Source organism: Geotrypetes seraphini, chromosome 14 (genome assembly GCF_902459505.1).
Source record: "Geotrypetes seraphini chromosome 14, aGeoSer1.1, whole genome shotgun sequence".
NCBI classification, from domain to species: domain Eukaryota; kingdom Metazoa; phylum Chordata; class Amphibia; order Gymnophiona; family Dermophiidae; genus Geotrypetes; species Geotrypetes seraphini.
The window spans coordinates 1,217,966-1,233,598 of record NC_047097.1 but is presented as its reverse complement, the minus strand read 5'-3'; the positions used below and the strand labels follow the sequence as shown (position 1 = coordinate 1,233,598).

Genomic DNA, 15,633 nt, shown 5'->3' with positions numbered 1-15,633 from the left:
CTGTCCTCATCTGCACAAGCCTCAAACACTTTAAAATTATAAATGTTCAAGGCTTGTGCGGTTAAGGCACAGCTTACAGGAATGGAACAGGGACAGTGACAAAACGCGCAGGAATGGAACGGGGGAGAACGTGACCCCATGTTCTTCTCTAATTGTAAGCCTTCCGAGCACAGGGAAATACCTGCTTTAGCTGCATTTCTATGTACCTTCCCTTGAGCTGCTACTGAAATCCCCTTCACTCCCAGCCTTCCTTTTCCTTTTCATATGTGTCCAAACACAGCAGAACAACCCACACACCTGGCTGATTTTTATCAGGCAAGTTTTATCTAACTTCCATGTATGAAAAAATTTTTGGAAAGTTGTAATAAGAGAATCAGCAGGCTATGAGTTACTCCATCTCCACCCCAGGGCTTTAGCAACAGCAGAATCTTATAGGACAATGAGAGTCTAGCAAATTGCACTTTTCGTTTCATAAACATTTGCATGCCTGTTAGTTCCTCATAAAGTTTAGTTCCTGAGTCACTGCAGACAGAACTGAAAGCAGAGACAAAAGGGAACCAAACTCAGAAATCAGACACAAGGCAGAGAAAGGAAGCACCAGTGGACGCAATCCCATTGAGCACCAAGCACTGAGCCATGGCATACCTGGTTGTGGCCATGCTGGTTCTGAGTTCTGCTCTCGCTGTGGCGCTGGGCTCTGACTTCCAGGACTGTAAGAAAGTCCTGGGAGCTAATGTGCTGGAGGTGCTGCCCGGAGGCGGCTGGGACAACTTGCGCAATGTGGAGATGGGGATCGTGATGAACAGGAACTATTCTCTGTGTCGAACCACTGAGGATGGAGACTATATCATCCCTAATGATATCTATGTCATTGCTCGCAAACAAAGCAATGTGGAGATCAACTCGGAGCTCATTGAAAGCTGGCTCAACTACACCGATGGCTTCTCTCGCTCAATCAATGCTGAAGCCTCCTTCCTGTCACTGGTTAATGGAAAGTTCTCTAGCAGCAATGAAAAAACCAAAGTCCACAATGTCTACGACCAGACAGCGACCACCCGAGTGCAGGTACGTCACCACATCTACACTGTTAAGGCCGCCCCAAACTTTGCTTTTGATCCAGCTTTCAAGAAGCAACTCTTGGACATTGGCAACAAGCTAGAGAACAACCAGAGCAGGGAAGCAGAATATTTGGCAGAGCTTCTTGTCCTAAATTATGGGACCCATGTGCTGACTAGCTTGGAAGCTGGGGCTAGCCTGATTCAGGAGGACCAGATCAAAAAGACCTTCCTACTGGACCATATCAGTCTCAAAGCAGCTGTGACTGCTGCAGCATCTGCCACTTTCTTCAGCAAAGTTAATGTTGGCATTGGGGGTGGCACCCAGGTTCTCAATGATGTCACTAAGAGTTACATGGAGAATACAGTAGACTCTAAGATTGAAAGCCACGGTAGTGTACCTTTCTACCCAGGCATCACCCTCCAGAAGTGGCAGGAGGGCATCCCAAACCGACTGGTGTCAATTGACAAGTTTGGACTTCCTCTTCCCTTCTTCATAAATGTAGAAACTCTGCAAGATTTGCCAGAGCCCACCGTGAAGCGAGTGGCAGCAACTATGGAGAATGCCATCCGCCTATACTATGCCATCAACACACACCCAGGCTGTGTTAATATGAACTCACGAAACTTCAATTTCCAGGCAAATGTGAATGACGGGTCATGCCAGGATGCTAACACCAACTTTACATTTGGCGGCGTCTACCAGGAGTGCCGTGGGCTGTTTGGGAAGGACACCGAGGAGCTCTGCCAAACTTATCGCACCAAGAATCCTCTGACAGGTGACTTCTCCTGTCCATCCAACTATATCTCTGTCCTGATGCATAGTGAGGAGCGGTCAGTAACTAAACCAGAAACTGAATGTCATAATTCATGCCATAGATGTTGGCTTTTTGCTAAATGCTGTCACCGGGAATGTGGTATCAACTACTATACCAGTAAGGTGCGCTTCAGTGCCTACTGGTGTGCAGCTTTGACTCCAGTGGAACCAAATTCTGGTTTCCTCTTTGGTGGACTCTACAGCGTTGGTGAAGTGAATCCAGTCACAGGCATTAATTCCTGTCCCTCCTACTTCTACCCATTGTCACTCTTTGAGAACCTAAAGGTATGTGTGAGCGATGACTACGAGCAGGGATTCCAGTATTCCAATCCATTTGGAGGCTTCTTCAGTTGCCAAGCTGGCAATCCGCTAACTGGGCATCTAAAGGGACAGAGTCCAGGACTCCTACAGGATTTCTTCTACCAGAACCCCACGGATTACCCGATGAAGTGTCCCCTAGGATATAGCCAGCACAAGGCTTACCTAAGTGATGGCTGCCAAGTCCTTTACTGCTTGCAGGCAGGGGCATTCTTTGCTCAAGGTCTCGCTCCTATTAAGCTCCCTCCGTTCAGCCAGCCTCCTGCCTTTAATTCCAGCACTTCAGAGGCTGTGCTTGTGCAAGCAGAAGGAAGCAAAGCCTGGGTGAAGCTGCAAGGCACCAGCTCGTGGAGGATAGCAAATGCCACAGATGAGAAGCAACTATCTTTGCTCTTCAAGCCCAAGACCTCAGAGGGGCCCAGCGGAGGTGCTGTTGCAGGCATAACTGTTGCAGTGACGGCTCTCCTTGCGGCTGTGATAATAGCCGTCATCTACGGTGTACGCCAGTATAAGAATCGGGGGCTCCGTGGGCAACAGGCAGGACACTTGATTGAGGAACATGAAGGCTATGGGGCCTTAGAGAGCACTCTTGACCCAGGGACTGATTGAGTAAGGAATTCTGATGCCATCGTTGTTCCTCCTTCCAGGTCTGTCTATATGTAACAGATCTTCAATTTTTTTTTTTCCAAAAGAGAGACTTGTACACTGTTCTTTTAATGCACATCCTGTGTAACTGTGCTTTCATTGTAGGTGAGTAGTAATGTTGAAGGGATTCCTATAAGGAAATACTGGTAAAGCAATACTGTGCTGTTAATACCAATTCTAGTTTCTTTTGCTAGCAACTCGTTTTGCTTTTTGCTTTTTCCATTTCAATCTCCAGTTGTTAAAAATACAGACTCCCTATTTGCCCCTTTCGTTAAGCTTATGCAAATGAAAGCCAGAGTTTTACAAGAGATGGTAGGAAGGAAAGCAAACAGTTAACTTGCAGCATGAAATGGAGCTAGAGCTCACTATTCTCTGACTTTTACCGATCCTCATCCTAACCTAGTCTCACACAACCCACAGAATTTAGGACTGGCCCAGGCTCTCGCTTTCCGTGTCTCTGCACAGACATCATCTCCTCACAGCCTTTAACCCTGAGATTTATTCAGAAAACTGAGTTGGATTTTTTTGCACCGATTTTCACCTCCTTTCACCGTATATTAAGCCATGGAAAGCCTTAATTTACAATCTGGTGCCCCGGAAATCCCTCTGCTCACTGTAGCTTTATGGACAATTTTTTATTCTCATAAAGGTCACAGCAATTTTATAACGGGAAGGGTGTGCTAGCAACCCCGCTCCGTTTGGACCTGCCATTGAAACCATCACACTCATGGTAGCCCCAGAAGCCAGTCCAAATTTCCATTCTTGCCCTTCACCTATTGTACCTGTTTTTATGTCCAACTTTATTTAAATCCATTGAATGTTGTATTTGAGTAAACCCAAATTTTTTATTGTTCACTGCTTAGAAACTTTGTCTAGGCAGTTTAACAAATTTTGAAATAAACTTGGAAACAAAGCTAGCAATGGCATTTTAACTCTGCAACTGAAGAGTTTACCATTTAATGAACATTTTTATGCATTTCTACATCTTTTATTAGGAGGTTTCAGAGCCTGTTTAAACTCTGTTGCTCCGTATTTTGTTACCAACTTGTGCTTGTATATAAAAGAGAGAAAATAAATCTTGAATGTAATTTTAATTGTATAAGTATTCTTTATCCTTTTGCCTGAGATTGCATTTGACTTTATGGTAGATATCCTGGAAACAAGTTGGTTGGATAGGCTGGAGTGTGCTTGGACGGCAACTTCAGCATTTGGAACCTAAGATAATACCAGGTGGACTTTATAGTCCATGACCCTGAAATATCAAAGAAGAGACAAGTTAATTTAATCATGTATTTTTAATGGGTATAACTAATGGGCAGACTGGATGGACCATTCAGGTCTTTTATCTACTGTCATTTACTGTACTATGTTACTATATGTGAGCCCTGTGTGCTGAAATTAGATTCTTAGAGGCCCTTTTACTAATGCTTGCTTACCCCAGGTTAAAATCCGTTACCATGGGGCACGCTCAGGTGTCTCACAGTTTTCAGATCTCTGTGCACTTCCCACACATGTGGGTGCTGGGAGCATGTTTGGGGGGTGGAGAATGGGCATGCCCAGCACTAATTAGTCCTAACGAGAGCCCTTACCACCTAGAAAATAGGTCTAGTCTAATCTAATTTGGTGGCCATTTGGTCTGTGTCTGTATATGGCCATTTGGTGGAGGATGGGCTGTGGAGGGCTTCAAGGGCCGGTAGGGTGTAGATGGGCTGGAGTAGGTTTTAACGGAGATTTCGGCAGTTGGAACCCAAGCACAGTACCTAGTAGAGCTTTGGTTTCTTGCCAAGAAATAGCTAAGAAGAAAAAATTAAAAAAATTTAAATTGAATCAGGTTGAGCAGACTGGATGGACCATTCGGGTCTTTATCTGCCGTCATCTACTATGTTACAAATCTAATCTTCCATTTGTGTGTCGCTCATACCTATTCAGGCTTTAGGTGACTTACAGAGCGGGTTAAAGGGGCACGGGGGGGGGACTTGTGCGAGGAGAAGGAAAGGAGGGGGGCAGGATAGGCTCTGTTGACAGATAGGAGAGTCTGATGCATCTAGAATAAGATGAGGTTAGGTTCAATTCAAGGAGAGGCTTGTGGATTCTGCTTTTTCTGGAATGATGGGTGATCATTTCTGGTAGGTTGTTCCAGGCTTTTACGCCCATGAAGGTGAACATGAGGGTAAAAACAGGTGTGGTTACAGGCTCATGTACTAAAGAGAAAATGAGCACATGACCATTATTGCTAAAATACAACCTGCGGCCATTTTGCAGCCGAAAATAAACTGGCCTCAGCACACAGTCATAGCACAGGCCACCTTTTTAGGGCAGCTTAGTAATTAAAGAGAAAAAGAGACCAAAATATTAAAACGCAGTCAAACGCTAATATTAACGTGTGGTACATGCAAAGTCCATAAGAGAGAAACAGTGGTTTGGCTCCTACTAGCCGCTCCTGCCCAATCAGTAAGCACCAGGGAAAATGCAGGTTAAGTCTAGAAGCCAGGCAGTGCTAAGAGTACTTTTGAATATAAGAGAATTCAATTTTCTTTGCTACTCTTCCCTTCCTGTGTTGGCTCCAACTTACATCTGAACTCTGGATCTCATAACTTGCCATTGTAATTAAAAAGGACGAATAAACAGTTCAAAATTGCCTGAATCATTTCTTTCAAAACACTAAATGATGTGTACTTTTTTGGAGATGGTTAATGTTTTTCTTATATTGCATTTTATCATTTTATTGTAAACCGGTTAGATACCAGTTGATGGTCGGTATATTAAAAATTAATAAACTTGAAACTTGAAAGGGAAATGGAAAATGTCTTTTGGGATGTAGCACTAGTCTTAAGTTTCTGTATGGTACTTAAACGGGCCCTCACATTTAAAATTCACAATCCCATCAGGATCTCAGTTAGGGGTTCATCTGCTTCTGTACATGAAATAATCTCTGAATGGTCTTGTATGCTGTTGAATACACTGTCTTCGTATTTATTATGGGGTCGTTCTAGTTCAGGGGTAGGGAACTCCGGTCCTCAAGAGCCGTATTCCAGTTGGGTTTTCAGGATTCCCCCAATGAATATGCATGAGATCTATTTGCATGCACTGCTTTCAATGCATATTCATTGGAGAAATCCTGAAAACCCGACTGGAATACGGCTCTCGAGGACCGGAGTTCCCTACCCTTGTTCTAGTTATTTAATTTTTTTAGAGAAGGATAGGGGCAGAAATATTAATGAAGAACACACTGAAGTCCTCACAACCACAACAGAGGCTTAGTACAGGTGGCGTTCTTTTACTAAAGGCGTGGCGAAAGTGGCCTCAGCATGCCACTTACACATGGCTTTCCTAATTAATGGCTACATGTTAATCTTGTCATTGATTAGCGCTGTCACACCCATTCTCCACCTACAAACATGCTCCCTTAGAGAGAATGACGAAAAATTATATGGTTAAATATATTTTATTGAGCAAGCAAGAGCACAACATAGCAACACAAAGTACAGAAACAGCTCAAAAGTTTTGAAATAGTCCCCAAAAGAACCACCCTCCCAAACCCCCCAAACCCCCCTCCCCACCATACCCACCCCTGGGTCCTCCTTCGAAACACAAATGAACAAAGAATCTGAATAACAAACTATACAAAAGAGGCACAAAAAGGAAGTTCAAACAAAGCATCAATTAAGTATCCGGCTACGAGCCAGAGGGGTCAAAGTATTCCAGAAAGGTTCCCAAGTGGTCTGGAAAAGACGACCTTGTCGAGAAGCCAAGGCAGTCACATCCCTTCGCTCCCACATCAAAAGAGCGATCATGCGGCTCCTCCAAAGGGAATAGTCCGGAGCCTCAGCTTCAAGCCATTTCATCAGGATGCATTTCAAGGCGATCAGGATAGACCACTTGAGGAAAGCTGCAACTCCCTTGGAACGTGGAAAGTAGTGAGGAACAGTCCCAAATAAAAGCAAAGGGGAACTGCGAACAGTAACATGCCAAATAGACTGCACAAAAGCAAATATAGCAGTCCAAAAAAGTTGTATCTGAGGACAAGTCCAGAACATGTGGCCGAAGCTGGCTTCCGGAGCCTGACAACGAAGACAGGCTGCGTGAGGACGGAAGTGAGCCAAATAAGCCCTTTTAGGAGAAATATATAAACGAAAAATCAATTTAAAATGTTGCTCCCAAAAGGTAGTGTATTTACGAAAAGCAGGCAGTCGCCGGACAGCCTGAAGGAGAATATCAGAAGGCAAATCAACAGCAAGATCACCGGACCAAGCATCTCTCAGCTTAGAATGGTCAAACAAAGGGCATTCATCCTTCAAGTGGCGGTGATGAAACGTGAGAGGGACCGGTTGTTGAGAACCAAGGGTAAAGGCCGTGGACAAAGTCTCATGACAAGCGGCCTTCAAGGAGCTAGAAGGTAAGGAAGAGATGTAATGATGGATTTGCATGTAAGCAAAATAGTCAGTAGCAGGGAGATCAAATTCAGCTCGCAACTGAGCAAAAGATTTAGTGACGCCTTCATCATTAACCAAGTAAAATAGATAGTGAATGCCCCTTGTTTCCCACCGAGCAAAGCTCGGCCCATCTATCCCAGGTAAGAAAGAACCATTGAAACGAATAGGAAGGAAGGGAGATACAGAAGGAGAAAGAGTGTGAAATTTACAGACCCAACGCCAAACCTTCCGTAAGGGTCGATGTAAAACTTTCATAGAAAGAGACTCAGGTTCTGAAGAAGGAACAGAATGAAGATAGGCACTGAAATGAGTGGAAGAAAAGCAGGAAAGTTCCAGAGCTGAGTTAGTAAATGCCAAAGTACCCCTAAAGAGATCATTAATATGCCTCATTCCACAACCAACTGTCAAATATCGGAGATTCAATAATCCCAAGCCACCCCTATACCAGGGAGTCACCGCCCGCTTATAAGGCAAGCGAGGCCTCTTCCCTGCCCAAAGAAATTTCTGGACCAGTCGTTCCAATCGGCGCTCGTCACGAAACGTCAAATAAAGGGGAAGGACCTGAAATACATAAAGCCAACAGGGGACCAGAAGCATGTTGTACAGGTGTACTCGACCCAAAAGTGAGAAAGGAAGGGACTCCCAAAGGTGCAACCTATTTTGTAACGTTTGAAACAACGGGGTTACATTCAGCCGGTACAAACTGGATAAATCTAGCGGAATATTAACCCCCAAGTACCGCAAAGAAGAATCTGCCCAACGAAGAGGGAAGACACCCCGCCACGAAGTACGTAAATCTGGTGGAAAAGGTAAAGCCAAAGATTTATCGAAGTTAAGAGACAGCCCTGAATAAAACCCAAATTCAGAGATGAGATCCAGAGCCGCCGGGAGAGAATCTTCAGGTCGGGTAAGAATGAGAAACATATCATCCGCGTACGCCAGAGTCTTAAGTTCGAAGTCACCGACTGAGAGACCTCGGACCTCCGCGAACCCCCGAAGAGTGCACAGCAACGGTTCCAAAGAAAGAAGAAACAAAAGAGGGGAGAGAGGGCATCCCTGTCGGGTTCCACGAAGAATAGGGAAGGAGTCAGTACGAGTCCCATTAACAAGCAAGGACGCCAAGGGATTGGAATATAGGGAACGCACAGCGTCTAGAAAGAATCCCCCGAGCCCCACATACTCCAAGGTACGAAATAAGAAGGACCAGTGAATACTATCAAACGCCTTAGAAGCATCCAGGCTGACAAATAAGGTCGGAATCCGGAAAGATTGACACTGGGCAAGAGCAAGAAGTACCTTGCGAACATTATGTACAGACTGTCGGCCCCGAACAAAGCCTACTTGGTCCTCATGGATAAGCTGAGGTAAATGAGGAGCAAGACGATCAGCCAACATACGAGCAAAAAGTTTAAGGTCCACATTGATCAATGAAATGGGACGATAAGATTCCGGCAAATCAGCAGTCTTACCAGGCTTCAAGAGTAAGGTAATAAGGGCCTCGTTCGCAAAACGTGGAAAAGAACCACGGGCCGAAGCAGCATCAAAATATGCCAATAAAGGTCCATAAAGTGTCGGAGAAAGAAGCCGATAGAAATCTCCCGAGAACCCATCCGGACCCGGAGCCCGGTCAGAGCGGAGCGATTTAATGGCAGACTCCAATTCAACCGCCCTAAACGGACCATTAAGAGAGGCAATCGCATCCGCTGACAAACGAGGCAACCCAGAAGAGTGAAGATAGTCCGAAATCATATCCAAAGAAGCGTCTTCCGGAGCTTCATATAACCGACTAAAGAAATCAAATAAGACCCCAGAGATCTCAGAAGTCCGAGACACCACACCTCCGCCCTGGGTACGCATAGATAAAATCGGCTTCCTGCCAGTCGTAGCGTTAACCAAACGAGCCATAAGACGGCCGGGTTTGTTACCGTAACGAAGGAAACGATGCTGGTAAAAGGCTTTACATTTTTGGGAACGAGAATGGAGAAGGGAGTTCAGGGCCACCTGAGTAGACAAATAGCAGTCTCGAGTCTCCGGAGAAGGGTGGAGAGAAAAGGACCGCTTTGCCAGACGTAAAGCCCGTTCCAGAGTGACGATCCCCTGATTGATACGCCTATGACGAGCACATAGAAATGAAATGATATGTCCTCGAATCACCGTCTTCCCAGCCTCCCAAAACAAGATAGGATCATCCATGTGGGTAGCATTATTTGTCGAATAATCGTCCCATTGAGTCTGCAAAAAAGCACGAAATTCCTCATCCTTAGCAAGGTAAAAGGGAAACCGCCAGGACGGTGCGCGGAAGTACGCAGGATCCAAGACAACATCAACCCAAATCGGGGCATGATCCGAGATAGACAGAGGGCCAAGCTCCGCCGAGTGAACAGAAGGAAACATAGAGGAGGACAAGAAAATATAATCGAGACGGGACCAAGTACCATGGGCACGAGAGAGATGGGTATAGTCACGAACCTCGGGATGTAGAAGACGCCACGGGTCTACAATCGAAAGTGAGTCACAGAAATCAGAAAGGAGATGACTCTTAGAACCCAAAGAAGAAGCAGAAGAGCTAGACTTATCCTGATCGGGATGCATCACCAAGTTAAAATCTCCCAAAAGAAGCAGCGGGTCATCAGGGAAGCGAGAACGAAGCTGAAGCAATCGCTGTAAAAAGGCTGATTCACCAGAATTAGGGCCATATACCACTAAGAAAAGATAAGAACGACCTCCCAAAGTAAGGCGAAGAAGCAAGAAGCGACCGTCAGACGACTTGTCAAGAACCTGGACACCTATGGGCGAAGACTTACGGACCAGCACTGCTATGCCCCCATGACGACCCGAAGAGGAAGCAAAAAACACCTCCCCCACCCAGGATCGACGTAACTTAAGATGTTCTGCATCAGTCAATCTAGTTTCCTGTAGACAAGCAATGTCAGACCGGTAGCGTTGTAGAGCAACAAGTATTTTGGATCTCTTGACAGGCGACGTGATCCCCCCAACATTCCAAGAGGCAATTCTAAAAGGGGTACTCATAGTAGAAAAGCAGGAAGGAAACCATGCCAGAAAAGGAAAAGCCAGTGAAAACTACCCCAAGGGCCCAGCCTCCCCCAGAGCAGAAAGAATCGCCAAATAGTTTTAGGGAACAGAAAAGACCAACAATAAAACGTATCAAACTTATTGAGCAAATATAACGAAGGAGGACCCCCCACCCCCATGAACCCACCCCAACAACTCCCAAAGCCAGCCACCCCAACCCACCCCCAAAAAAGAACCAAGTAACACCTTCTAAAAGGTAACAGAAGAAACACAATTGGAAGGTGGACCCCCCACCCCCCAAACCCAACCCAACCCACCCTATCCCAAGACCCCCTAACTACCCAACCCATCCCAACTCCCACCCCCTTGAAAATTCTGCTCCACAAAAGGGGAACAGAAAAGAGTCACACAAAGATGTGAACGGGGCCCCAAATCCCCCCAATCCCACTCCCATCATACGCACCCCAGGTACTACAACACTCATCCATCATCCAAACAAACCCCACCAAAACCAGGAGAAACTAGGGCCCAAAATGAGGCAGGGCTGTGAAACCAGGGGAACAGAGAAGCCCGCCAACCGCCAGTACTAAAGCCCCCCCCCCCCCCCACTTCCAAACAGTGCACTAGTAGCCCAACAAGCGAACCACAAACCATGCAAAGGCCTTGCAAACCAAATAAACAACAGTCTTTCCCCAAAACAGGCAAACCAAACATACACACACACACAGGAGACCCAAAGCCACAGCGGACCCCATAAGCAATACAAGCAAGGAGCTGACACCCAAGAACCCACAAAAGAAAAAAGGGGGGGGTCAGCAGGCATCGCAGGAAACCCTCCAGAAACGGAGCCCTCCACAGACCAAGCTAGGGAGGCTGCCCACCCTCGCCTGAAGGTGCTTAAACCAAAGGTACAGCGGGAGCCCCCTGGGCGTCGCTCCCAGACAGGTGGCCCGCAAAAGCTCCAAACCAGCACAATGGTCAAGCAACCAAGAAGCAGGCAGAACCGGGTCCATCCAAAGTGCAGAGCAGGGGATACAAAGACGCGATGACAGCAAAAGTCAAAGAGGCAAGGCAATGGAAAAGTGTACAGACTCCAAAGGATAAACAAAACAAAGGCAAGGGAGTGTGAACACTCCAACAGGGACCAAAATGCCAAAAGAGCCAAATAGAAATAGGGAGCCATCCCAGAGTCACAAAGTTGGGTCCCGCAGACCAAGGGAAGATCTCTCCAGTGGAAAGTGCTAGGTCAGCACAGCAACCAGGACAGGAAGACTCAGGGGGCCGAAGAAGGCCCTGCTTCACCGGGTAACTCATCCAGGTAGGTTTGCGCGGCTTCCGCTGAGTGGAACATTCGCCATCCCGAAGGGGTCCAGATCTTGAGCTGCGCCGGGTAAAGAAGCTGGAATCTCAGTTTTCGGTCGTAGAGAGCCGAACACACAGGGGAGAAGCGCCTCCGGCGTTCCTGTAGCGCGGGGGAGTAGTCCTGGAACAGGCGCACCGGGACGTCTTCAAAAGAAAGAGTATTCCTCTTCAGCCTGTACTGCCGCATTAATTCAGCTTTAACAGCCGAGTTGTGAATCTTACAAATAGTTACTCGAGCCCGCTCTCGATCATCAGAGCGCCGGCCCAGGCGGTGTGCACGGTCCAGCCGCAGCGGTCCCACGCCAGATGGAAGCGGCAGTGCCGCTTGCAGCCAGGACTCCAAGGTGGAAAGCAGCCGGGCATCGGGGACTGTCTCGGGGAGACCCACCAGGCGCAAGTTGTCCCGCCTCGAGCGATTCTCGAGGTCCTCCAGCTTGTCGGCCTGGCGCTGAAGCTACGAAAAATTATATTAGCACGTGGTGTATGTACATGTGCAGATAGAGAAATTTCTTTGGCTTTATTTAAATCCCGTCATACCTTTTCAGTTTAAGATGGTATACAAGAGATGCTGTAAGGACAGCGAGGTTACATCAGATCAGAAAGCATTGGGAAGGACAGTTGAGTGACCGGGGTGGTACGGTGGGAACAGGGACAGCAGTGTACACCCCAAGTTATGCTCTTTTAAAATGTGGGGAGCATGTGCAAGCGCTTCCCCAGTTCAGTAAAAAGACACCATAATCTTCAAGCTGCCACATACATTTGTGATAAATCAGGGGTAGGCAATTCCAGTCCTCGAGAGCCACAGGCAGGTCAGGTTTTCAGGATATCCGCAATAAATATGCATGAGATAGATTTGCATCTCAAGGAGACAATGTATGCAAATCCATCTCATATAATATTCATTGTGGATATCCTGAAAACCTGACCTGCCTGTGGATCTTGAATTGCCTACCTCTGTAATAAATGACATAGTACCCAACTAGGAACCAATAGAAAAGAGGCATCTTCCTTCTGAATTCCCCCTGGCTTCTGTCTGTTTCTCCACTTGAGAGCATGTTCAGGACTTGGTATGTGTCAAGCTCCATGTTAGATAGAACAAAGAGATCAGAACTGGGACATCATCTTCACAGAAAAGTATCTGCCAACACAGAGAGGGGCATTTTTGACTTTGGATCTTCTGAAAAAAATGTCCAAAAATTGGGTGACGAAAATGTTCATTTTTGAACCTGTAAGACATTCATCCTTTTTTTTTTTTGTAATGATCCAGATAGAGGTTCCTTTTTGGCCTAAGGTCCTAGGCGCCCAAATGGTCGATCGCAAAGGCAACGCAAGTTAATCATGTTGCCTTTTCGATCTTGTTCTTCATGCCTCCCCGAGCCAGGCCAGGCGCATACAAACGCTGGACCCACAAGCCAACCTTCAACGTCAATCGCTGCCTGGCTAGCCTGGAACTTCTTCTTGTACGTCAGAATTGACGTCGGAGGTGAAGGCTTGTGGGTCCGGCACTTGTATGTTCCAGGCCTTGCTCAGGAAAGCAGGGAGAAATTGGTGTGGTGGCTTGGGGGGGCAGAGAGAGAGAAAGAATTGGGGAAGTGGATAAATCGGTGCGATGGCTTGGGGGAGCAGGGGGAGAGAGAAAGAAAGACAGAAATAAAGAGGAAGGCATGGGGAGAGAGAAAGAAAGAGAGACAGAAAGAAAAGGGGGGAGGGGAGGCAGAAATAAAGAAATACTGGATTTACAGTCAGAAGAAGGAAGTGCAACCAGAGACTCATGAAATCACCAGGCAAAAAGGTAGGAAAAATGATTTTATTTTCAATTTAGTGATCAAAATGTGTCCATTTTGAGAATTTATATCTGTTGTCTATATTTTGCACTATGGCCCCCTTTTACTAAACCACAATAGTGGTTTTTAGCGCAGGGAGCCTATGAGCATCGGGAGCAGCGCAGGGCATTCAGCGCAGCTCCCTGCACTAAAAACTGCTATCGCGGTTTAGTAAAAAGGGAGGGGGTATATTTGTCTATTTTTATATAGTTGTTACTGAGGTGACATTGCATATTTTAAAGTCATCTGCCTTGACCTCTGGAAAAAAAAACCCAAATACAAACGATAATTAACATTTTCTCTGCGTACAGTGCGCTTTGTGGGGGTTTTTTTAATTTTATTGTTGGTAGATCATTTTGACTTGGTCATTTTAAAAGTAGCTCGCAAGCCAAAAGGGATATGGCCTAAGGGATATGGCCAATCGGAATCTTAGTCCACTCCTGGCACATCCCAGAATGCACTGGGAGTCAGGCCTAAGATTCTTGGAGAGGCCTTAGGTGCCTGGGCCAATCAGGGCCTTAGGTCCCTCCAAGGTGAATCACACAATGCACCGGGAAGGGGAAGGGCCACCATTTTGGTGAAGGCAGGCCTGCCGGCCAGCTAACTACAAAAGGTAAAAGGAGGCAGGGGGTGGGGGGTCAGGTGGCCTACCTTGGTGGGGGGTTGGGTTGTCTGGCAGGAGGGACTGGGCATCCCTCCTGCCAGCGATGCTCGCAGGGAGTTCGGGGATGTCCAGCAGGAGGAATTGGGTATCCCTCTTGCTGGGGAAGGTTGTGGAGGCAGTCAGAAGGCCTAAAATGGTTTTAGATACATCTAAAACCCTGTTCACTCATCGGTACTTGGACAACCTATCTTTTTGATCGTACAAGTGCCGATTTAGATGGGTTTTTAGACGTATGTGACAGGGAGAGCCCTGCCACTCTGGAAGAAACCCTGCAGTGCTCTAAAACTATCCCTAAACCTGCTCCTAGAAGCAGGCAAGTTAGGGAAACTGCCCTGCAGAATTTATCCCAAGTGAAAGGCAGCCCAAAATTGACCCGATTATACTTGCCTAGTTCTAGTGTAGGGAATGCTAAAAGCAAAGAACTACAGGTACCAGCGGGCACCAGGCCAGGGATAGCAAAACCCACAAAGGGATTAGCTCCTACAATCAGCTCTGTTGGGGACAGGGCAGTACAGGATTAGAGAAAAGGGTGTGGTCTCTAGGCAATGGGGGCAGCCACAAACCTTTAGCATGCCTGAACCATTGGAAAGAGGCTTGCAGCTCTACTAGGACTGCCCAGAGTATCTGCAGCTGTCCTACAAACAGATATGTACTGTTTCATGCAGATATTTGGGGGGAGGGGGGTCAGTGACTTGTGGGGGGCCATATATTTCATCCCTCCAGTGGTCTATCTAGTTAGTTTGGGTACCTTTTCAACCCTAATTTGTTTTAAAAATAGATCTAGCTTAATTCAGGCCAAATTGTGCCCTGGACATTTTGTAAAATGTTTATCGCTGTAAAATGTCCAATTGCTAAACTTGCCCTAATCCTGCCCAAACCATGCCTCTGATGCCCCTTTAGCATTAGACACACTGGAGACCAAACGACCAGAAAGACATCTAAAAAGTCAGTTTTGAAAATGCCCACGTGGATGTTTTGACTAGTAAGACGTTCTAAGCAGTGGCTTATGCAATCTTTTGCATGTCTGTCATTTTGATATGTCTCAAGAGTGTTTTCTAAAATTCTTGCATTTGCAGTGGAAGAAGCCATTGTACAGATATACCTGGAGGAAAAATGGACAGCACAGAATTGTCAGCTTCCAGATGGAGGTGCTGCAAGTCTTATGTGGATGAGGCAATTTCACAATTTCCCCGTGTACATCCAGTTTTAGAAACCTACGTATGGAAGCGCCACTAAATAGCGTAAGTGGAAAGGACACAATTTTAACATAGCTTCATTTTGGAGGGGATAAATAGAAATAAAACAAAAAAAAGAAGATAATCTAATAAAAATGTATCATCTTAATACGTTTCTTGGAAGGCAATACCTTATATATTCCAGAATTTGTCATTTTTTGCTCATATCTGACCCAAAGAAGGTATTTATTACCTGTAAAAGTGAACTAATATGGCTACCACACTATTTTATCTATTTTGGAGGGAAA

The 15,633-nt window shown here is 46.2% G+C and overlaps 1 protein-coding gene across 1 annotated transcript; it reads left to right on the top strand.

Annotated features, from left to right (window-relative positions):
* The first annotated feature begins 530 nt into the window (after positions 1-530).
* Positions 531-4,094, top strand: MPEG1 (macrophage expressed 1). The gene has a single exon (XM_033920948.1). It carries the CDS (start codon positions 637-639, stop codon positions 2,797-2,799), a length of 2,163 nt encoding a protein of 720 aa, XP_033776839.1. The 5' UTR covers positions 531-636; the 3' UTR covers positions 2,800-4,094.
* The last annotated feature ends 11,539 nt before the right edge of the window (positions 4,095-15,633 follow it).